Genomic DNA, 25,221 nt, shown 5'->3' on the forward strand with positions numbered 1-25,221 from the left:
GATCCCATCAGAAAATTAAGAACATCAAATGATCTGATGTTCCCATCACTGAAATATAAGAAAAACAGATAAAAACGAATGAAAAAAATGAAAAAATACAAAAATAAACTATACTCAGGAAATGAACGGTATGGTAAACAACACAGCTCAATTTCAATGCAACGTCACACAAAATAAATTAAATCAAAATGAAAATATATTGAAATTTATGAAAATTAAATTTATCAATGCAATCGGAAACATTGAAAAGGAATCGTAACATATTTAGTATAGCGTGAGTTTTTATTACATTCTACAGATGACCCTGTTTTTCAAAAAAGTATGTTTTTATATGTCACAGGTGTGTCATTAATATAGTCGGTATATAAAAACACGTGTGTATTCCAATGGAACTTTGTATCAAAATTTCAAAGCAATCGATGAAGAACTTTCAGAGATTTCAGCGTGTGTTGCTCTTATGTACAACAGATGGCGCTGTTTTAAAAAAAAAGCATGATTTTTCCTGTCACAGACGTGGCATGCATATAGGAGGTATATAAAAACACGCGCCTATTCCAATGCAACATTGTGCCAAAATTTCAGAGCAATCGGTAAAGAGGCTTCGAAAATTTCCCTCCCGTGAAAAACACATGATAAAATAGTTTTCCAAAAATCCATCGTTTTTCCCATCACAGACATGATATCTATATAATATGTATATATAAACCCGCTCGAATGCGAATGGCACGGTGTGTGAAAATTTCAAAACAATCGGTGAAGAACTTTCTGAGATTAGCGATTTTGAACAAACAAACATTTACATTTTCATTTATTTATAAATACAAATATATATATATATATATATATATAACTGAAAACTCACACCCCAGAAGTGACTACAACCCATACTCCCACAACTGGTATGTACAGGGACGCCTTAATCCGCTTGACCATCACGACCGGACATAAGGAAGTGATAGCCGAGGCTATATGAACCACTTCCCCGCCGGCACTCGGATGGTAATCTTGGGCATAGCATTTTATCAAATCACCTCATTCTTTGGGGCACACGTGAGGAACACAAATGCAAACAAGCCTGAATGGTCCCCAGGACTATATACAACTGAAAACTCACACCCCAGAAGTGACTCGAACCCATACTCCCACAACTGGTATGTACAGGGACGCCTTAATCCGCTTGACCATCACGACCGGACATAAGGAAGTGATAGCCGAGGCTATATGAACCACTTCCCCGCCGGCACTCGGATGGTAATCTTGGGCATAGCATTTTATCAAATCACCTCATTCTTTGGGGCACACGTGAGGAACACAAATGCAAACAAGCCTGAATGGTCCCCAGGACTATATACAACTGAAAACTCACACCCCAGAAGTGACTCGAACCCATACTCCCACAACTGGTATGTACAGGGACGCCTTAATCCGCTTGACCATCACGACCGGACATAAGGAAGTGATAGCCGAGGCTATATGAACCACTTCCCCGCCGGCACTCGGATGGTAATCTTGGGCATAGCATTTTATCAAATCACCTCATTCTTTGGGGCACACGTGAGGAACACAAATGCAAACAAGCCTGAATGGTCCCCAGGACTATATACAACTGAAAACTCACACCCCAGAAGTGACTCGAACCCATACTCCCACAACTGGTATGTACAGGGACGCCTTAATCCGCTTGACCATCACGTGATGGTCAAGCGGATTAAGGCGTCCCTGTACATACCAGTTGTGGGAGTATGGGTTCGAGTCACTTCTGGGGTGTGAGTTTTTCAGTTGTATATAGTCCTGGGGACCATTCAGGCTTGTTTGCATATATATATATATACATATATATATATATATATATATATATATATATATATATATATATATATATATATATATATATATATATATATATATATATATATATATATACATATATTATTAAATATGACCGAAAAAGTAAGATTAATAATTCTAACACGAATTTTCTCGATCTTTCGTACGTTTCTTTTCATACGTTTCTTGGATGGGGTGATCCACCTCACTCAAATGTAGATATAAACAAATCGAAGATGTGTAAGTTCTATTCAGTTGTGTGTGTGTAAGCTAAAGTCTTTGAAAATGTAATAAGTTTTACGAAACACGCTCAAGTGTCGCGTCAGACTAGAAATAAAAATGAATTTTGGAGAATTGATTTTTGAATTACCACCAACAGTGAAAAGAAACGTACGAAAGATCGAGAAAATTCGTGTTAGAATTATTAATCTTACTTTTTCGGTCATATTTAATAATATATGTCTACAGGAAAGACTGCTACCAAAATATATTAAAATAAAAACGCACGACCCAGCAGCAAGGAATCAAGCCTTCACGATAAAATATCGCCAAGATCTGATTCGTGATCAGATATACAAGTCAGAAAATGAAATCAAAGACAATAAAGCGCAACTACTTCATGCTACAAACGAATGGAGAAATAGCAACATCGACGAAAGTCTCCGTACCCGCACTGAACAACACCTCGACATCCTCACAGACCGACATCACCTCAGCACTGAAACAAGGATTATCAAGAAACTAACAACGTTATATGGAGGACCTATGGCAATTCCACGACCGAGAGATGGCTTCCTGAACCTTGCAGGAATTAACCTCACTGAGGACCAAGTCACTCTCCTAAATCTGGGTATAAACTCTCACGTTATGTCCAGACCGAGTGAGATGGCCCGGAAAGTGGAGTTGGAAATTCTGTTGGACGACATATTCGACCTCGAGACACAAAAGAAGGTCACTACCAAAGATACCTTACAAGCAGAACTTACTGCGGAAGGAGGAAAGAATCGAGGCAACTACAGAAGCACCATACTGTCCCCCGAGCTCAAAGCGGCAGCTAAGAGCCTTCGTGAGAACAAGGAGATAGTTGTCAGGAGAGGTGACAAGTCGCCAATATACGTCATTCTTAAAAAAGACGAATATCTGGCGAAAATGAACCTCATACTCTCTGACCAAACTAAATTCCAAAGGGTAACGAAGGACACTACAGCCGAATTGAAAGCAAAGGTCAACAAACTGATCGAAACTGTGAATGCCAAGAAATCCGGACTCCACCTGCCAAAGGTTATTGGGGAATATAAACCTGGATATGCGTATGGAAATGTCAAGACACACAAGCCTGGAAACCCACTTCGGCCAATCATTAGCCAGATACCCACACCCACGTACAGACTGGCAAAGCGACTCAACGGCCTGCTGACTCCTTATGTCCCTTGCGCCTTCAGCCTGAAGTCTTCAAAGGAATTTGTTGACTTACTGCGGGGCACACGGGCCACAGGGATAAGAGCCTCGTTGGACTTAGAATCCCTGTTTACCAACGTACCTGTGGACGAGACAATCGGGATGATAGCCGACAGAGTGTATCGTGATCCAGCCTGCACTCCTCTTGACATACCAGAAAACATTTTGAGGAAACTACTCCAAGCTTGTACTAAAGAGGCACCCTTCTTGAGCCCGGATGGGTACATGTATAAGCAAGTAGATGGGGTCGCCATGGGTTTCCCCCTAGGTGTCCTGTTTGCAAACTTCTACATGGGTACCATCGAGCAAAAATTCTTAGTCGAAATGAACTTGAAACCGGCCATATACTGCAGATATGTTGACGACATTTTTACACAGGTACCTGATGTCAGACATCTGCAGGAGCTGAAGGAGGCATTTGAGCAGAGTTCCGTGCTGCGTTTCACTTACGAGATGGAAAAGGATGGGAAGCTGCCCTTTCTAGATGTAACAGTCATGGAAAAGAGCGGAGGTTTCCACACTGCAGTCTACACTAAGGAAACGAACATAGGAATGTGCCTAAATGCCAACAGCGACTGCCTAGACAGGTACAAGAGGAGTGTTGTTAATGCTTATGTCGACCGTGCTCTCAGCCACAGCTCAGAATGGAAGCAAGTCGACGAAGAACTCTGTAGGGTAAGGCCGGTCCTAGTCAACAACGGCTTCTCCAATGGTTTCGTCGAAGACATCATAAGAAGGAAAGTGAAACGCCATGCAACCTCTGAAGAGACAACCAACACAACACCTATACCCCCTATTAGACTATTTTACAGGAAATTCTTTTCAACAGCTCATAAAACGGAGGAAAGGGTCCTGAAAGATATTTTTAATAGAAACGTTATCCCTACAGACAAAAATCAGAGGATACAACTGACGATTTACTATAAAACCAGAAAAACGGCCAGCCTACTCATGAGAAACTCTCCAGACACAAAGCAGAACGCTTTAAAAGTGACCAACGTCGTCTAAGCCTTCAAATGCCCTCTTGGGGACTGTAAGCTCCAAAAAAAAACAGTATATAGGCAAGACAACAACATCTCTTTCTAGGCGTTTAACGATGCATAAGCAACAGGGCTCCATTAAGGAACATATAATCTCTTCCCACAACCAAACCATCGCCAGAGAAATCCTAGTAAACAACACAGAAATCATCGATAGATACAGCGATAGCAGGCGGCTTGACGTCTGCGAGGCTCTACACATCAAGAAGTCAACACCAGGAATGAACAGCCAATTAATGCACAACTATATTCTACCCACCTCAAGACTCCGCTCCAATATAGAAGCATCAAGAAATATGGACCAATAGGCTTTCTACAAATCACTTCCATTCAATACCCATTGTTTCGTGTTCTGTCTTTTGTTTAGGAATTTAATACCCTATTAACACCACCTCACTAAAATGTAGATACAAACAAATCGAAGATGTGTAAATTCTATTCAGTTGTGTATGTGTAGGCTAAAGTCTTTAAAATGTAATAAGTTTTACGAAACGCACTCAAGTGTCGCGTCAGACTAGAAATAAAAATGAATTTTGGAAAATTGATTTTTGAATTACCACCATCAGTGAAAAGAAACGTACGAAGAGATCGAGAAAATTCGTTTTAGAATTATTAATCTTACTTTTTCGGTGATATTTAATAATATATGTCTACAGGAAAGACTGCTACCAAAATATACAAATATATATTCATATATATATATATATGTTGTACCTAGTAGCCAGAATGCACTTCTCGGCCTACTATGCAAAGCCCGATTTGCCTAATAAGCCAAGTTTTCCTGAATTATTATATTTTCTCTAAGTTTTTTCTTATGAAAAGATAAAGCTACCCATTTCATTATGTATGAGGTAATTTTTTTTATTGGAGTTAAAATTAACGTAGATATATGACCGAACCTAACCAACCCTACCTAACCTAACCTAACCTAACCTATCTTTATTGGTTAGGTTAGGTTAGGTAGCCGGAAAAGTTAGGTTAGGTTAGGTTTGGTTGGTTAGGTTGTCGAAAACACATTAATTCATGAAAACTTGGCTTATTAGGCAAATCGGGCCTTGCATAGTATATATATTGCTGAGAAGTGCGTTCTGGCTACTAGGTACGACATATATATATATATGTCGTACCTAGTAGCCAGAACGCACTTCTCGGCCTACTATGCAAGGCCCGATTTGCCTAATAGGCCAAGTTTTCATGAATTAATTGTTTTGCGACTACCTAACCTACCTAACCTAACCTAGCCTAACTTTTTCGGCTACCTAACCTAACCTAAGCTATAAAGATAGGTTAGGTTAGGTTAGGTAGGGTTGGTTAGGTTCGGTCATATATCTACGTTAATTTTAACTCCAATAAAAAAAAATTGACCTCATTCGGAGTGAAATGGGTAGCTTAATCATTTCATGAGAAAAAAATTTGAGAAAATATATTAATTCAGGAAAACCAGTTGCGTGGCTCCTGGGAGTATGGGTTCGAGTCACTTCTGGGGTGTGAGTTTTCAGTTGCATATTGTCCTGGGGACCATTCAGGCTTGTTCGCATTTGTGTTCCTCACGTGTGCCCCAAAGAATGAGGTGATTTGGTAAAATGCTATGCCCAAGATTACTATCCGAGTGCCGGCGGTGGGGTGGTTCAAATAGCCTCGGCTATCACCTCATTATGTCCGGTCGTGATGGTCAAGTGGATTAAGGCGTCTTGTACATACCAGTTGCGTGGCTCCTGGGAGTATGGGTTCGAGTCACTTCTGGGGTGTGAGTTTTCAGTTGCATATTGTCCTGGGGACCATTCAGGCTTGTTCGCATTTGTGTTCCTCACGTGTGCCCCAAAGAATGAGGTGATTTGGTAAAATGCTATGCCCAAGATTACTATCCGAGTGCCGGCGGTGGGGTGGTTCAAATAGCCTCGGCTATCACCTCATTATGTCCGGTCGTGATGGTCAAGTGGATTAAGGCGTCTTGTACATACCAGTTGCGTGGCTCCTGGGAGTATGGGTTCGAGTCACTTCTGGGGTGTGAGTTTTCAGTTGCATATTGTCCTGGGGACCATTCAGGCTTGTTCGCATTTGTGTTCCTCACGTGTGCCCCAAAGAATGAGGTGATTTGGTAAAATGCTATGCCCAAGATTACTATCCGAGTGCCGGCGGTGGGGTGGTTCAAATAGCCTCGGCTATCACCTCATTATGTCCGGTCGTGATGGTCAAGTGGATTAAGGTGTCTTGTACATACCAGTTGCGTGGCTCCTGGGAGTATGGGTTCGAGTCACTTCTGGGGTGTGAGTTTTCAGTTGCATATTGTCCTGGGGACCATTCAGGCTTGTTCGCATTTGTGTTCCTCACGTGTGCCCCAAAGAATGAGGTGATTTGGTAAAATGCTATGCCCAAGATTACTATCCGAGTGCCGGCGGTGGGGTGGTTCAAATAGCCTCGGCTATCACCTCATTATGTCCGGTCGTGATGGTCAAGTGGATTAAGGCGTCTTGTACATACCAGTTGCGTGGCTCCTGGGAGTATGGGTTCGAGTCACTTCCGGGGTGTGAGTTTTCAGTTGCATATTGTCCTGGGGACCATTCAGGCTTGTTCGCATTTGTGTTCCTCACGTGTGCCCCAAAGAATGAGGTGATTTGGTAAAATGCTATGCCCAAGATTACTATCCGAGTGCCGGCGGTGGGGTGGTTCAAATAGCCTCGGCTATCACCTCATTATGTCCGGTCGTGATGGTCAAGTGGATTAAGGCGTCTTGTACATACCAGTTGCGTGGCTCCTGGGAGTATGGGTTCGAGTCACTTCCGGGGTGTGAGTTTTCAGTTGCATATTGTCCTGGGGACCATTCAGGCTTGTTCGCATTTGTGTTCCTCACGTGTGCCCCAAAGAATGAGGTGATTTGGTAAAATGCTATGCCCAAGATTACTATCCGAGTGCCGGCGGTGGGGTGGTTCATATAGCCTCGGCTATCACCTCATTATGTCCGGTCGTGATGGTCAAGTGGATTAAGGCGTCTTGTACATACCAGTTGCGTGGCTCCTGGGAGTATGGGTTCGAGTCACTTCTAGGGTGTGAGTTTTCAGTTGCATATTGTCCTGGGGACCATTCAGGCTTGTTCGCATTTGTGTTCCTCACGTGTGCCCCAAAGAATGAGGTGATTTGGTAAAATGCTATGCCCAAGATTACTATCCGAGTGCCGGCGGTGGGGTGGTTCAAATAGCCTCGGCTATCACCTCATTATGTCCGGTCGTGATGGTCAAGTGGATTAAGGCGTCTTGTACATACCAGTTGCGTGGCTCCTGGGAGTATGGGTTCGAGTCACTTCTGGGGTGTGAGTTTTCAGTTGCATATTGTCCTGGGGACCATTCAGGCTTGTTCGCATTTGTGTTCCTCACGTGTGCCCCAAAGAATGAGGTGATTTGGTAAAATGCTATGCCCAAGATTACTATCCGAGTGCCGGCGGTGGGGTGGTTCAAATAGCCTCGGCTATCACCTCATTATGTCCGGTCGTGATGGTCAAGTGGATTAAGGCGTCTTGTACATACCAGTTGCGTGGCTCCTGGGAGTATGGGTTCAAGTCACATCTGGGGTGTGAGTTTTCAGTTGCATATTGTCCTGGGGACCATTCAGGCTTGTTCGCATTTGTGTTCCTCACGTGTGCCCCAAAGAATGAGGTGATTTGGTAAAATGCTATGCCCAAGATTACTATCCGAGTGCCGGCGGTGGGGTGGTTCAAATAGCCTCGGCTATCACCTCATTATGTCCGGTCGTGATGGTCAAGTGGATTAAGGTGTCTTGTACATACCAGTTGCGTGGCTCCTGGGAGTATGGGTTCGAGTCACTTCTGGGGTGTGAGTTTTCAGTTGCATATTGTCCTGGGGACCATTCAGGCTTGTTCGCATTTGTGTTCCTCACGTGTGCCCCAAAGAATGAGGTGATTTGGTAAAATGCTATGCCCAAGATTACTATCCGAGTGCCGGCGGTGGGGTGGTTCAAATAGCCTCGGCTATCACCTCATTATGTCCGGTCGTGATGGTCAAGTGGATTAAGGCGTCTTGTACATACCAGTTGCGTGGCTCCTGGGAGTATGGGTTCGAGTCACTTCTGGGGTGTGAGTTTTCAGTTGCATATTGTCCTGGGGACCATTCAGGCTTGTTCGCATTTGTGTTCCTCACGTGTGCCCCAAAGAATGAGGTGATTTGGTAAAATGCTATGCCCAAGATTACTATCCGAGTGCCGGCGGTGGGGTGGTTCAAATAGCCTCGGCTATCACCTCATTATGTCCGGTCGTGATGGTCAAGTGGATTAAGGCGTCTTGTACATACCAGTTGCGTGGCTCCTGGGAGTATGGGTTCGAGTCACTTCTGGGGTGTGAGTTTTCAGATATATATATATATATATATATATATATATATATATATATATATATATATATATATATATATATATATATATTTATATATATATATATATATATATATATATATATATATATATATATATATATATATATATATATATATATATATATATATATATATATATTATTAAATATGACCGAAAAAGTAAGATTAATAATTCTAACACGAATTTTCTCAATCTTTCGTACATTTCTTTTCACTGTTGGAGGTAAATCAAAAATCAATTCTCCAAAATTCATTTTTATTTCTAGTCTATTATCTACGACATATTCGACCTTGAGACACAAAAGAAGGTCACTACCAAAGATACCTTACAAGCAGAACTTATTGCAGAAGGAGGAAAGAATCGAGGCAATTACAGAAGCACCATACTGTCCCCCGAGCTCAAAGCGGCAGCTAAAAGCCATTTAAAAAAAAAAGACTAGAAATAAAAATGAATTTTGGAGAATTGATTTTTGATTTACCTCCAACAGTGAAAAGAAATGTACGAAAGATTGAGAAAATTCGTGTTAGAATTATTAATCTTACTTTTTCGGTCATATTTAATAAAATATGTCTACAGGAAAGACTGCTACCAAAATTCTTATATATATATATATATATATATATATATATATATATATATATATATATATATATATATATATATATATATATATATATATATATATATATATATATATATATATATATATATATGTCGTACCTAGTAGCCAGAACGCACTTCTCAGCCTACTATGCAAGGCCCGAATTCCCTAATAAGCCAAGTTTTCATTAATTAATTGTTTTTCGACTACCAAACCTACCTAACCTAACCTAACCTAGCTTTTTCGGCTACCTAACCTAACCTAACCTATAAAGATATGTTAGGTTAGGTTAGGTAGGGTTGGTTAGGTTAGGTCATATATCTACGTTAATAATTAACTCCAATAAAAAAAAACTGACCTCATACATAATGAAATGGATAGCTTTATCATTTTATAAGAAAAAATTGAAGAAAATATATTAATTCAGGAAAACTTGGCTTATTAGGCAAATCGGGCCTTGCATAGTATGCCGAGAAGTGCGTTCTGGCTACTAGGTACGACATATATATATATATATATATATATATATATATATATATATATATATATATATATATATATATATATATATATATATATATATATATATATATATATATATATATATATATATATATATATATATATATATATATGTCGTACCTAATAGCCAGAACGCACTTCTCTGCCTACTATGCAAGGCCCGATTTGCCTAATAAGTCAAGTTTTCATGAATTAATTGTTTTTCGACTACCTAACCTACCTAACCTAACTTTTTCGGCTACATAACCTAACCTAACCTAAAAAGATAGGTTAGGTTAGGTTAGGTAGGGTTGGTTAGGTTTGGTCATATATCTACGTTAATTTTAACTCCAATAAAAAAATATTGACCTCATACATAATGAAATGGGTAGCTTTATCATCTCATAAGAAAAAAAATTGAGAAAATATAATAATTCAGGAAAACTTGGCTTATTAGGCAAATCGGGCCTTGCATAGTAGGCCGAGAAGTGCGTTCTGGCTACTAGGTACGACATATATATATATATATATATATATATATATATATATATATATATATATATATATATATATATATATATATATATGTCGTACCTAGTAGCCAGAACGCACTTCTCAGCCTACTATGCAAGGCCCGATTTGCCTAATAAGCCTAGTTTTCATGAATTAATGTTTTTTCGACTACCTAACCTACCTAACCTAACCTAACCCAACGTTTTCGGCTACCTAACCTAACCTAACCTATAAAGATAGGTTAGGTTAGGTTAGGTAGGGTTGGTTAGGTTCGGTAATATATCTACGTTAATTTAACTCCAATAAAAAAAATTGACCTCATACATAATGAAATGGGTAGCTTTATCATTTCATAAGAAAAAAATTTGAGAAAATATATTAATTCAGTAAAACTTGGCTTATTAGGCAAATCGGGCCTTGCATAGTAGGCTGAGAAGTGCGTTCTGGCTACTAGGTACGACATATATATATATATATATATATGTCGTACCTAATAGCCAGAACGTACTTATCAGCCTACTATTCAAGGCCCGATTTGCCTAATAAGCCAAGTTTTCATGAATTAATGTTTTTTCGACTACCTAACCTACCTAACCTAACCTAACCTAACTTTTTCTGCTACCTAACCGAACCTAACGTATGAAGATAGGTTAGGTTAGGTTAGGTAGGGTTGGTTAGGTTCGGTCATATATCTACGTTAATTTTAACTCCATTAAAAAAAAATTGACCTCATACATAATGAAATGGGTAGCTTTATCACTTCGTAAGAAAAAAACTAGAGAAAACATATTAATTCATGAAAACTTGGCTTATTAGGCAAATCGGGCCTTGCATTGTAGGCTGATAAGTGCGTTCTGGCTACTAGGTACGACATATATATATATATGTTGTACCTAGTAGCCAGAACGTCGTACTCGGCCTACTATGCAAGGCCCGATTTGCCTAATAAGCCAAGTTTTCCTGAATTAATATATTTTCTCTAATTTTTTTCTTATGAAATGATAAAGCTACCAATTTCATTATGTATGAGGTCAATTTTTTTTTATTGGAGTTAAAATTAACGTAGATATATGACCGAACCTAACCAACCCTACCTAACCTAACCTAACCTATCTTTATAGTGTGTTTACTAGTTGTGTACTAGTTGTGTTTTTGCGGGGGTTGAGCTTTTCTCTTTCGGCCCGCCTCTCAACTGTCAATCAACTGTTTACTAACTACTTTTTTTTTTGTTTTTTTTCCCACACCACACACACACACACCCCAGGAAGCAGCCCGTGACAGCTGACTAACTCCCAGGTACCTATTTACTGCTAGGTAACAGGGGCACTTAGGGTGAAAGAAACTTTGCCCATTTGTTTCTGCCTCGTGCGGGAATCGAACCCGCGCCACAGAATTAAGAGTCCTGCGCGCTATCCACCAGGCTACGAGGCCCCTCAAGTTTGTGTGTGTGTGTGTGTGTATACATATACTGGAAGAATCCTAGTAAAATCTTGTGTCTGGTATTTATCAAGGATTGAATTTCGTAACAAGGGAAGCAATGCCATGGCGTGCATACCTCGAACCCCCTATGAGTATCACGTTACACTTTCCAGTCACCCTGAAAATTGTTTGGTGATTTGCGGAGATCTTACCCCCTTGGACATTGTCTGCTCATTGTTCTAAATCGATCTGAGAAAAGAACCAACTGTAATGGCATTTCTTCCCTGCCTTTTATTAAAACCATCGAATTCAAAAACAACAGAAACAGGCAAAGACTGGCTCCTCCATTACTCTGGGATATAGACAAACAAGCTGGAATCTGCTTTTAAAGCTATAGTTTACTGCCTTAGTCTCCCACACTCTTGAATTTAAGAACTTTAACAATACTTTATCCGTTCTTCATTCTCTCCTCAGTATGCACTGAAGCCCCATAGTTCTCCATGTATATCATGTTTAACCAGACTCTACATTATATTAGGATCACTATAACCCATCAACGTACCTCCCTGCTCACCATACTCATTGCTGGATCACAATTCATAAGGAAATAAGAACATAAGAGTATCGCAAACTGCATAAGACATTTAGGGTTATTATAGGGATAATATAGGGGTATTATATAGGGATATTTATGGATAGGGATAATATTGGGATACTATAGGGATACTTGGGGATAATATAGGGATATTATATTAGGATCACCATAACCCATCAACGTACTTCCCTGCTTAACATATTCATTGCTGGATCACAATCCATAAACTAATTAGAACATAAGAGTATCGAAAACTGCATAAAACATTTTGGTGTATATGAGTTAGTTCATATAAATATCCCCTAAAACTCACTCAGGTATGTTTAACTAACACTTGAAGCAATACAATGAACCTCCATCGAATATCTTATCCTTTATAATGTTCCAAAAATATACAACCCTATTTCTGCCACTTCTTTCTTATTTCACCATACCCATCATCCCAGTACTAGTATTTCACCATACCCATCACCCCAGTACTAGTATTTCACCATACCCATCATCCCAGTACCAGGACTCATCCTCCTGCTTGGATCATTGAAAACATCAACTCACCTTCCGGCTCACCATTCCTATCATGCCAGACCAGGACCCGTTGCTCAATGGAATTCCCCATTGTCCATCAAGAGGCCTCACAAATGTATACCTGTTGAAAAAAAAATCAATTTTCCATATCATTATTAGAGTTCTTGCAAAAGTTTGATATTAAATATTCTGTTTTTAAATTGTGTCTAAAGGCTGAAAATCTGCTGAAAATGTGCAGAACTGGAGTTAAATGTTCAAGTTGGTTATTTTTGTTTTGCGTTTGTAACACATTACTGTGTTATCAGCAGGTCTTGTCTTCTGATAATACAATACATATGTTGCTTCTTGGAGCCATCATCTCACTGTTTTTACTATAACATTGGTTTCTTTTCAACATCGTCCTGAAGATAAAATAGTTTTAAGTTCGTCCATACTATAATTTATATTCACATTTACAATTCTGAACAATTTCGAATGGAATCATCTGCAGATGTTCAAGCTTCTGAGATTAACTTCAGGATGTCGTTGAGGCTCCGGAATTCCAAAAATATTCGTCTGAAATCGAAAAAATATTGAAACATGTTCAACAAATCCCGATGTATATTACAACAGAGTCATGCAAAGTTCATCTTGTTTTCTTAAAAAATCGCTTTTATACGAGCATTTTTACTAATAAATGCGAACCTTATGCGCCCCAACCCGTACTGGTGTCAAGGAGTGCAGCGCGTCATTGTGGTCTCATCTGGTTGCTTACTAACAATAGGATTTTATGCAAAACGGTCGTAAAAATACGCATATAAAAATAGTTTTGCTCGACGGCAACTTTTCAGTCAGCCAAGAGCAGCACACCTCACGACCTCAGTCAGTACCTGTGTGTCTTTCTTACAAAGAGGATAGTCTGTGGCAAGTTACTGCGTCGTGGTGCATATGTGGTGAACTCTTTGTATATTCATTGAAAAGCAATTGTATTTACGATGTCTTTCGTGTCGAAGGTAGCTACAATTAAGAGGGAAGTAGTGTTGCATGCTGCACAAAAAAAGAAATGCGGAGATTAGCGAGTGTACAGATAGAGGATGGGAGGAGGGAAGGCGGCTGCGGGCCGCACCCTACGGCCGTCTCTTCCAACATACACTCTCTCCTCGTCTCAGCAACACCCTCACCCACCTCAGCCACACCCCCTGACAATACCTGAGTGCCACACTCCCTCACACCGCCACAGTGCCACACAACGACACCTATTATCATCTATCAATAGGCAATAAAGCTACTGAAAGATATTTGTTTTACAAATACAATTTGCTGCAATTTATGTTCACTTGTATTGCTAATAAAAATAAAAGTTCAAAAATTTGATGTTAATGGACATCACATTATACCCGTGAAACGTTTTAACTATATACAATAACAATTATACGTATATACTAGCAGTACCCGGCCATGCGTTGATGTGGTTCAGCAATACATGTGCGTTGCTGAGCCACAGCAACCTTCCCTGTCCCCCAGTCCTCCCCACCATTCCCCACTCAACCATCCTCTCTTCCTTCCCACCATATGCCCCACTTCCCGGTCCCTTTGTCTTCCCCACCATTCACCATTTCCCCATCCCCTTGTCCCCACCATCTCAAACTCCCCTGTCCCCTCGTCTTTCCCCAACATTACCCCCTACCTTGTTCCCACATTCTCCCCACCATCTCTCACTTCCGTCCCTTCGTCATCCCCACCATTCCCCACTCCCCTCATCCGATGCCTTCCCAAATGGTCTAATGTTCCCATCAGCAAATTTGGAACATCAAGTGATCTGATGTTTCCATCACTGAAATATAAGAAAAACAGTTAAAATTAAATGAAAATATGAAAAAAATAAAAAAATAACTATACTCATTAAATGAATGGCATGGTAAGCAGCACAGCTCAATTCCAATTTAATTCACACAACATAATTAAATCAAAATGAAAATAAATAAAACTCTATGAAAATTCAATTTATCAATGCAATCAGAAACATTGAAATGAAATTGTAACCTATTTTGTATAGCAAGTGTGTTGCTCTTACATGCAACAGATGGCGCTGTTTTTTCAAGAAAGGCATAGTTTTACCTGTAACAGGTGTGGCATCTATACTTATATTTACGAAATGAACGATATGGTAAACAACACAGCTCAATTACAACAAAATGTAACACAAAATAATTCAATAAAAAATGAAATCAATCGAAATCTATGAAAATAAAATTTATTAATGCAATTGGAAACATTGAAATGGAATTCGTGTCATATATAGTATAGCATGCATGTTGCTATTATGTGCAACAGATGGCGCTGTTTTTCAAAAACTTATGTTTTTACCTGTCGCAGGGGGTGGCATCTATATAGTAGGTATATAAAAGGAAGCACCAATTTGAATGCAACGATGAGTCAAATTTTCAAAGCAATCGTTGAAGAACTTTCGGAGATTACAGCATCTGTTGCTCTTGCGTCCAACAGATGGCGCTGTTTAAAAAAAAAACATGTTTTTTTCATGTCACAGGATAGGCATGTATATAGTAGATATATAAAAAGACACGCCTATTCGAATGCAACATTGTGTCAAAATTTCAAAGCAATTGGTAAAGAGGTTTTGAAGATTTCCGTCACATGAAAAATAAATGAAAAAAACAGTTTTTCACAAAAAGCATGTTATTTTTTACTGTCACAGATGTGACTCTATATAGTATGTATAAAAACCTGCTTGGATGCGAATAGAACGTTGTGTGAAAATTTCAAAGCAATCGAAAAACTTTCGGTGATTAGAGGTTATGCACAAACGAACATTTCCATTTATATATATATATATATATATATATATATATATATGTCGTACCTAGTAGCCAGAACTCACTTCTCAGCCTACTATTCAAGGCTCGATTTGCCTAATAAGCCAAGTTTTCCTGAATTAATATATTTACTATAATTTTTTTCCTATGAAATGATAAAGCAACCCTTTTCTCTATGTATGAGGTCAATTTTTTTTTATTGGAGTTAAAATTAACGTAGATATATGACCGAACCTAACAAACCCTACCTAACCTAACCTAACCTATATTTATAATTAAGGTTAGGTTAGGTAGCCAAAAAAAGCTAGGTTAGGTTAGGTTAGGTAGGTTAGGTAGACGAAAAAACATTAATTCATGAAAACTTGGCTTATTAGGCAAATTTGGCCTTGAATAGTAGGCTGAGAAGTGCGTTCTGGCTATTAGGTACGACATATATATATATATATATATATGTCGTACCTAGTAGCCAGAACGCACTTCTCAGCCTACTATGCAAGGCCAAATTTGCCTAATAAGCCAAGTTTTCCTGAATTAATATATTTTCTCTAATTTTTTTCTTATGAAATGATAAAGCTACCCATTTCATTATGTATGAGGTCAATTTTTTTTTATTGGAGTTAAAATTAACGTAGATATATGACCGAACCTAACCAACCCTACCTAACCTAACCTAACCTATATTTATAGGTAAGGTTAGGTTAGGTAGCAAAAAAAGCTAGGTTAGGTTAGGTTAGGTAGGTTAGGTAGACGAAAAAACATTAATTCATGAAAACTTGGCTTATTAGGCAAATCGGGCCTTGAATAGTAGGCTGAGAAGTGCGTTCTGGCTATTAGGTACGACATATATATATATATATATATATATATATATATATATATATATATATATATATATGTCGTACCTAGTAGCCAGAACTCACTTCTCAGCCTACTATGCAAGGCCCGATTTGCCTATTAAGGCAAGTTTTCATGAAATAATTGTTTTTCGACTACCTAACCTACCTAACCTAACCTAACCTAACTTTTTCGGCTGCCTAACCGAACCTAACCTATAGAGATAGGTTAGGTTAGGTTAGGTAGGGTTGGTTAGGTTCGGTCATATATCTATGTTAATTTTAATTTCAATAACAAAAAATTTACCTCATACATAATGAAATGGGTAGCTTTATCATTTCATAAAAAAAAAATTAGAGAAAATATATTAATTCATGAAAACTTGGCTTATTAGGCAAATCGGGCCTTGCATAGTAGGCTCAGAAGTGCGTTCTGGCTACTAGGTACGACATATATATATATATATATATATATATATATATATATATATATATATATATATATATATATATATATGTCGTACCTAGTAGCCAGAACTCACTTCTCAGCCTACTATGCGAGGCCCGATTTGCCTAATAAGCCAAGTTTTACTGAATTAATATATTTTCTCTAATTTTTTTCTTATGAAATGATAAAGCTACCCATTTCATCATGTATGAGGTCAATTTTTTTTTATTGGAGTTAAAATTAACGTAGATATATGACCGAACCTAACCAACCCTACCTAACCTAACCTAACCTATCTCTATAGGTTAGGTTAGGTTAGGTAGCCGAAAACGTTAGGTTAGGTTAGGTTAGGTAGGTTAGGTTGTCGAAAAAACATTAATTCATGAAAACTAGGCTTATTAGGCAAATCAGGCCTTGCATAGTAGGCTGAGAAGTGAGTTCTGGCTACTAGGTACGACATATATATATATATATATATATATATATATATATATATATATATATATATATATATATATACATATATAATAGGGAAGGGAGTACCACCTCTGGCTGGAAGAAGGGGGACCCATAGCCTCGGAGGAAACCACATATAACGCATTGGAGGGAATGTAGGTCCCCTCCAATACAGTTTCTGTGTGCTTTTCTCCTACCACCCCCTTCCCTTTTTTTTTTTTTCCTTTATTGTGTATTTAAAGGTTACAAAACATACAAGACTAATGCCTAAAGGTTATGGATCTCTTGAAGCTCCTCCGCTTCTGGACAGGAACCGAGGACGCAGCAAGCATTTCCCCTCTGGATCGCCACACTGAGACGCTGAAACAAAAAACTGGAAGCCCTTGGGTCTCTGGTGACGTCAATGAGCTTGGAACCCAATTCCTTGAGAAATCCCAAGGCACTCTTGCCCCAGGGGCCATGCGTCTCAGACGCTATGGGAACAAAGAGGTATTGACCTTCCAGTCGCCTGTACTTGAGTGATTTAGCTGTTTCCCTGTGGTTGGCCGCCCCACCTGCTTGATCAGCTCCGAAGTGTACATTGGTGTCAGCCAGGGTGGATTCACATGTGTAGTCCCACACCAACTGTCTACCCTCCTTCCATGAGTATATGGTGATGCCATCAGGGCGAAGTGCGGGGAAATCCGGGTTTTGGACCCCTAGGATGCGAGGTTCTCTCTCCGCTGGGCACCTAGCTGAGACGAGGCTTCTCTTGATGATGTCATTGACCTCGTTGTGTCTTGCATGCCAGCCCTTTGTACTTCTGCAATGCAACCCATGCAGTCCGTATTGGTCTGCTTCCACCCTGTTGCAAATACACTTGTATTCAGTGTGAATTGGGGCACCATGGCGGAGGGCCACTGCTACACGAAGGTATTCTGGATCTAGGCGCGTGCCCATTGCTGACATGGGTACTGCCAGGAGGAAGTCTCCTGCATGGGGGGCACGCACTGCTCTGAGGCAAGCTTTCTCCTTGTCTGATGTTGCGACGCTGAGCATGGCATCAGCTACTTTTTCCACTAGAGGGTGGTCCCAGCCGGACTGTTTGTGTTGTTTTGTTGGCTCTATAATGGTTGCTGGGGCTGCAAGAACATCCCACTGATTTGAACATTCAGTGAAAGCAGGATCGTGTATTCCTGCTGAATCTCTCAGGGTTGCAGGTAAAATATCTCTGACGAGGTCGTGTGATGCATGGGAGGAGGAAAGGAAGGTTGGTAGAGCAATTTGGGAGGCTGTGCGGACACCAAGGCCGCCGAGTCTTACAGGAAGGGTTGCTTGCTCCCACTGAGAGTCGTCCAATGGCAGGTTCAGGACGTTCACCAGCATGGACCTCAGAAAGGTGTCATACACATTTAACTTAGGGCTGCTGTAGGATGGAGAACATCTCAGAAAGTAGGTCAACTTAGGGAGAGACACACATCTTGTAAGGAGAAAGAGAGCATCATGGGCATCAATCTTGTCAATCCTGTCCAGCATTCTCTTTAGGTCAGTGATTTTTGCAACCAGGACCTCCTCGATTGCTCGTGGGCCAATGGGGGCACCCAGGAGAGTGCAGTCCGGTGGCTCGACAACGAGAATGTCTGGAAGAACATTTTGTATTTGCCCAGTGATGTCTGGGTTGCGGGAGATTATTTCACATTTGGATGCATTGAGAATGAGGCCTAAGGCTGCTCCCTGCTCCTGGATTTTCCTTATATCCTCCAAAATGGTTTCCGGAGTTCCAGCTAGAGTGCCATCATCCAGGTACCAGATGTTTAGCTCGCTTGTCAGACTATCAGTGACCTCTTTGATAGCTAGGCAGAAAAGGAGGGGGCTAAGGTGTCACCTTGTTGGACATCTTCACAGGAGTTTATTTCATGCTCCCCAAAAAGAAGCTTAGAGTCCCCACTGTAGCACGATCGGATGAATGGGTAAAGGGGACGGAAATGGTTGTGTACAGCCCTGAGGACAGCGTCTCGTCTGACTTGATTGAAGGCGTTTTTGAAGTCAAGCTTTACTAGTGCCTTCTGGTCCGGGAGATCAGCAATGTAAGCCTGCGCTGCATGTGCTGCAGCTTCACAACCTAGGGGAATCCCAAACCCGAGCTGATGAGTTTTCAGCAAGGTGGCTGCTTCCTGGCTGATAAATCTCACTGCAGCCTTAGCTACAAGGCGTCGGAGGGTGTTGCCAACGGCAATGGGCCTGATACCCCTATCCTTCTTCTTTAGAGCACAGAGTGCTGCTCCATAAAAGACAGACCTGATGTCCTCAGGGATGCCGCCAGCCAAACACATGTTGGAGAATCTGGTAAGTTCCACTAGAAGGTCCTTTGCAGCATCTCCAAGCACCGGGTTCAGCATTTGTTTGATGTGCTGGGGTCTTAGGCCTGTAAAGCCCCCTGCTGAACCTGTTGGGAAAGACATGACTGCTTTGTACACCTCAGATTCTCGAACAGTCTAGGGTTCTATGCCAGCATTGTTTTCCTGGGGATCTCTGCTGCGGTCGGGGGCTCTGGGTGGGTGTTTGTCTTGAAGAGCCTCTGCTGTCGTTTCGTTCCTGGGGGCAATAGTGTCATCGCTGGTCATGATTCTGATGGCACCTGTCGTATTGCCCTCTTCTATTTTCCTGGTGATCTGTGCTCTCATTTTGTGGTTCTCAGATGAGTTATTGTTGGTCGTCCTGCGGCTGGTGTTCTTGGCACGAGGGGGGAGGCGGACCAGGTTGTCTGCTCTGGGGAATTCATTAAGTGCCCTGATTACAGAGGTTGCTAATGACTTGTCTCTCCTGGGCGGTAATGCCAGGCATGCATTCCCAAATAGAAGGAGATTGTGCCACGATCCAGAGGTTCTGGGAGCATTGTTGACCTTTGTCAGCAGACTGGTGAGTTTGGCTGCTGCTTGATGACGGGCAGCCTTGGGGATGTGGGGCAAGGTCCTGGTGGACGTCGCTTTGACTGCTTCAAGCAGATTATCTGCTGAAATGAAGTTGAGGGAGGTATTGTTCCTCGCTCCTGCAGCAGGTTGTCCATCGTCACTGCCCCGGGGCAGGCGCCTAGACCCTAGACAACCACCTGAATTGACAGAATGATAGCGGACAGTTCCATTTGAATTGAGACGATACCGTCTGTCACACACTTGACAGTTTCCTCTTGGGTGGCCATCTTCTTGGCTGGAAAGAGGCTGTGTGTCAGGTGCGACGTGTGCCATGCCTAGAAGTGATGACGCCTGGCTGCCCCCAGAGTGCACCCTCTCTATCCCAGGTGGAGAGTAACACGGCAAGCATTACCTTCCTGGGGGAGTTGGGCATGGCCTGAGCACCGTGTGTGGGTAGGCTGTGTGTTGATGGGCGGCTGGCTGGGTCGGGCGCAGGTAGCGGGGTGGAGGAAGATGGCGGGCGGGGGTAGTGAGGGGGGGGGGGGGGGGGGGTACGCGAGGGAGGCCGCCGTCACATTTGTTACACACTATCAACACTCGGGGAAATCACTAGTGCACTTTGCTTTTAACACTACACTCACCGATTTGCTTATGAACGCACTAACATCACTGTAGGCAGCTCGAGAGCCTCTCTCTCTCTCTCTCTCTCTCTCTCTCTCTCTCTCTCTCTCTCTCTCTCTCTCTCTCTCTCTCTCTCTCTCTATATATATATATATATATACATATATATATATATATATATATATATATATATATATATATATATATATATATATATATATATATATATATATATATGTCGTACCTAGTAGCCAGAACGCACTTCTCAGCCTACTGTGCAAGGCCCAATTTGCCTAATAAGCCAAGTTTTCCTGAATTAATATATTTTCTCTAATTTTTTTCTTATGAAATGATAAAGCTACCCATTTCATTATGTATGAGGTAAATTTTTTTTTATTGGAGTTAAAATTAACGTAGATATATGACCGAACCTAACCAACCCTACCTAACCTAACCTAACCTATCTTTATTGGTTAGGTTCGGTTAGGTAGCCGAAAAAGTTAGGTTAGGTTAGGTTAGGTAGGTTAGGTAGTCGAAAAAACATTAATTCATGAAAACTTGGCTTATTAAGCAAATCGGGCCTTGCATAGTAGGCTGAGAAGTGCGTTCTGGCTACTAGGTACGACATATATATATATATATATATATATATATATATATATATATATATATATATATATATATATATATATATATATATGTCGTACCTAGTAGCCAGAACGCACTTCTCAGCCTACTATGCAAGGCCCAATTTGCCTAATAAGCCAAGTTTTCCTGAATTAATACATTTTCTCTAATTTTTTTCTTATGAAATGATGAAGCTACCCATTTCATTATGTATGAGGTCAATTTTTTATTATTGGAGATAAAATTAACGTAGATATATGACCGAACCTAACCAACCCTACCTAACCTAACCTAACCTATCTTTATAGGTTAGATTAGATTAGGTATCCGAAAAAGTTAGGTTAGGTTAGGTTAGGTAGGTTAGGTAGTCGAAAAACAATTAATTCATGAAAACTTGGCTTATTAGGCAAATCGGGCCTTGCATAGTAGGCTGAGAAGTGCGTTCTGGCTACTAGGTACGACATATATATATATATATATATATATATGTCGTACCTAGTAGCCAGAACTCACTTCTCAGCCTACTATTCAAGGCCCGATTTGCCTAATAAGCCAAGTTTTCCTGAATTAATATATTTACTATAATTTTTTTCTTATGAAATGATAAAGCAACCCTTTTCTCTATGTATGAGGTCAATTTTTTTTTATTGGAGTTAAAATTAACGTAGATATATGACCGAACCTAACCAACCCTACCTAACCTAACCTAACCTATATTTATAGGTAAGGTTAGGTTAGGTAGCCAAAAAAAGCTAGGTTAGGTTAGGTTAGGTAGGTTAGGTAGACGAAAAAACATTAATTCATGAAAACTTGGCTTATTAGGCAAATCGGGCCTTGAATAGTAGGCTGAGAAGTGCGTTCTGGCTATTAGGTACGACATATATATATATATATATATATATATATGTCGTACCTAGTAGCCAGAACTCACTTCTGAGCCTACTATGCAAGGCCCGATTTGCCTAATAAGCCAAGTTTTCATGAATTAATTGCTTTTCGACTACCTAACCTACCTAACCTAACCTAACCTAACTTTTTCGGCTACCTAACCTAACCTAACCTATAAAGATAGGTTAGGTTAGGTTAGGTAGGGTTGGTTAGGTTCGGTCATATATCTACGTTAATTTTAACTCCAATAAAAAAAAATTCACCTCTTACATAATGAAATGGGTTGCTTTATCATTTCATAAGAAAAAAATTAGAGAAAATATATTATTTCATGAAAACTTGGCTTATTAGGCAAATCGGGCCTTGCATTGTAGGCTGAAAAGTGAGTTCTGGCTACTAGGTACGACATATATATATATATATATATATATATATATATGTCGTACCTAGTAGCCAGAACTCACTTTTTGGCCTACTATTCAAGGCCCGATTTGCCTAATAAGCCAAGTTTTCCTGAATTAATATATTTTTTCTAATTTTTTTCTTATGAAATGATAAAGCTACCCATTTCATTATGTTTGAGGTCATTTTTTTTTATTGGAGTTAAAATTAACGTAGATATATGACCGAACCTAACCAACCCTACCTAACCTAACCTAACCTATCTTTATAGGTTAGGGTTGGTTAGGTAGCCGGAAAAGTTAGGTTAGGTTAGGTTAGGTAGGTTAGGTAGTCGAAAAACAATTAATTCATGAAAACTTGGCTTATTAGGCAAATCGGGCCTTGCATAGTAGGCTGAGAAGTGCGTTCTGGCTATTAGGTACGACATATATATATATATATATATATATATATATATATATATATATATATATATATATATATATATATATACAACTTTAGAAACACTTTCCCACCAGGAGACTCGAACCCTAGCCAGCCCAGAAGCCTTCCAGCAACTGGCATAACAGGTACGCCTTAACCCACTCCACCACCTGCTCAGACCCTTTAGTGGAGTGGGTTAAGGCGTACCTGTTATGCCAGTTGCTGGAAGGTTTCTGGGCTGGCTAGGGTTCGAATCTCCTGGTGGGAAAGTGTTTCTACAGTTGTATACTTCACTCTCGTGTTTAGGAGAGTTGTGCCTTAAGCAGAGACACTGTGTCTTCCCATATTAACAGGGACTTGATGAAATTAACGTATAAATGACCCCTCACTTGCTCTGGTGCTCTTGGGAGGTGTTGATCTTTGGGGTATTTAAATACTCCGAAATTACCATCTCTTTTAAGGGTCTGAGCGAGTGGTGGAGCGGGTTAAGGCGTACCTGTTATGCCAGTTGCTGGAAGGCTTCTGTGCTGGCTAGGGTTCGAGTCTCCTGGTGGGAAAGTGTTCTAAAGTTGTATACTTAACTCTCGTGTTTAGGAGAGTTGTGCCATATATATATATATATATATATATATATATATATATATATATATATATATATATATATATATATATATATATATATATATATATATGTCTTACCTAGTAGCCAGAACTCACATCTCAGCCTACTATGCAAGGCCCAATTTGCCTAATAAGCCAAGTTTTCATGAATTAATTGTTTTTCGACTACCTAACCTACCTAACCAAACCTAACCTAACTTTTTCCGCTACCTAACCTAACCTAATCTATAAAGATAGGTTAGGTTAGGTTAGGTAGGGTTGGTTAGGTTTTGTCATATATCTACGTTAATTTAAACTCCAATAAAAAAAATTGACCACATACATAATGAAATGGTTAGATTTATCATTTCAAAGAAAAAAATTAGAGAAAATATATTAATTCAGGAAAACTTGGCTTATTAGGCAAATCGGGCCTTGCATAGTAGGCCGATAAGTGCGTTCTGGCTGTTAGGTACGACATATATATATATATATATATATATATATATATATATATATATATATATATATATATATATATATATATATATATATATATATATATATATATATATATATATATATATATATATATATATATATATATATATGTCGTACCTAGTAGCCAGAACTCACTTTTCAGCCTACTATGCAAGGCTCGCTTTGCCTAATAAGCCAAGTTTTCCTGAATTAATATATTTTCTCTATTTTTTTTCTTATGAAATGATAAATCTAACCATTTCATTATGTATGTGGTCAATTTTTTTGGGAGTATGGGTTCGAGTCACTTCTGGGGTGTGAGTTTTCAGTTGCATATGTCCTGGGGACCATTCAGGCTTGTTCGCATTTGTGTTCCTCACGTGTGCCCCAAAGAATGAGGTGATTTGGTAAAATGCTATGCCCAAGATAACTATCCGAGTGCCGGCGGTGGGGTGGTTCATATAGCCTCGGCTATCACCTCATTATGTCCGGTCGTGATGGTCAAGTGGATTAAGGCGTCTTGTACATACCAGTTGCGTTGCTTCTGGGAGTATGGGTTCGAGTCACTTCTGGGGTGTGAGTTTTCAGTTGCATATGTCCTGGGGACCATTCAGGCTTGTTCGCATTTGTGTTCCTCACGTGTGCCCCAAAGAATGAGGTGATTTGGTAAAATGCTATGCCCAAGATAACTATCCGAGTGCCGGCGGTGGGGTGGTTCATATAGCCTCGGCTATCACCTCATTATGTCCGGTCGTGATGGTCAAGTGGATTAAGGCGTCTTGTACATACCAGTTGCGTTGCTTCTGGGAGTATGGGTTCGAGTCACTTCTGGGGTGTGAGTTTTCAGTTGCATATGTCCTGGGGACCATTCAGGCTT

General features: G+C 40.0%; 1 protein-coding gene across 1 annotated transcript in view; it reads right to left on the reverse strand.

Moving 5' to 3' along the window:
• The window catches only part of LOC138369452 (uncharacterized), a 166,327-nt gene that overhangs the window by 39,163 nt on the left and 101,943 nt on the right, over nucleotides 1-25,221 (reverse strand). Inside the window, exon 7 of the mRNA XM_069332699.1 lies at nucleotides 12,893-12,983. Within this exon, the coding sequence (XP_069188800.1) occupies nucleotides 12,893-12,983 (91 nt within the window). The remainder of the gene's footprint in view (nucleotides 1-12,892; nucleotides 12,984-25,221) is intronic.

The sequence above is a fragment of the Procambarus clarkii genome, chromosome 28 (assembly GCF_040958095.1).
Source record: "Procambarus clarkii isolate CNS0578487 chromosome 28, FALCON_Pclarkii_2.0, whole genome shotgun sequence".
Lineage (NCBI taxonomy): Eukaryota > Metazoa > Arthropoda > Malacostraca > Decapoda > Cambaridae > Procambarus > Procambarus clarkii.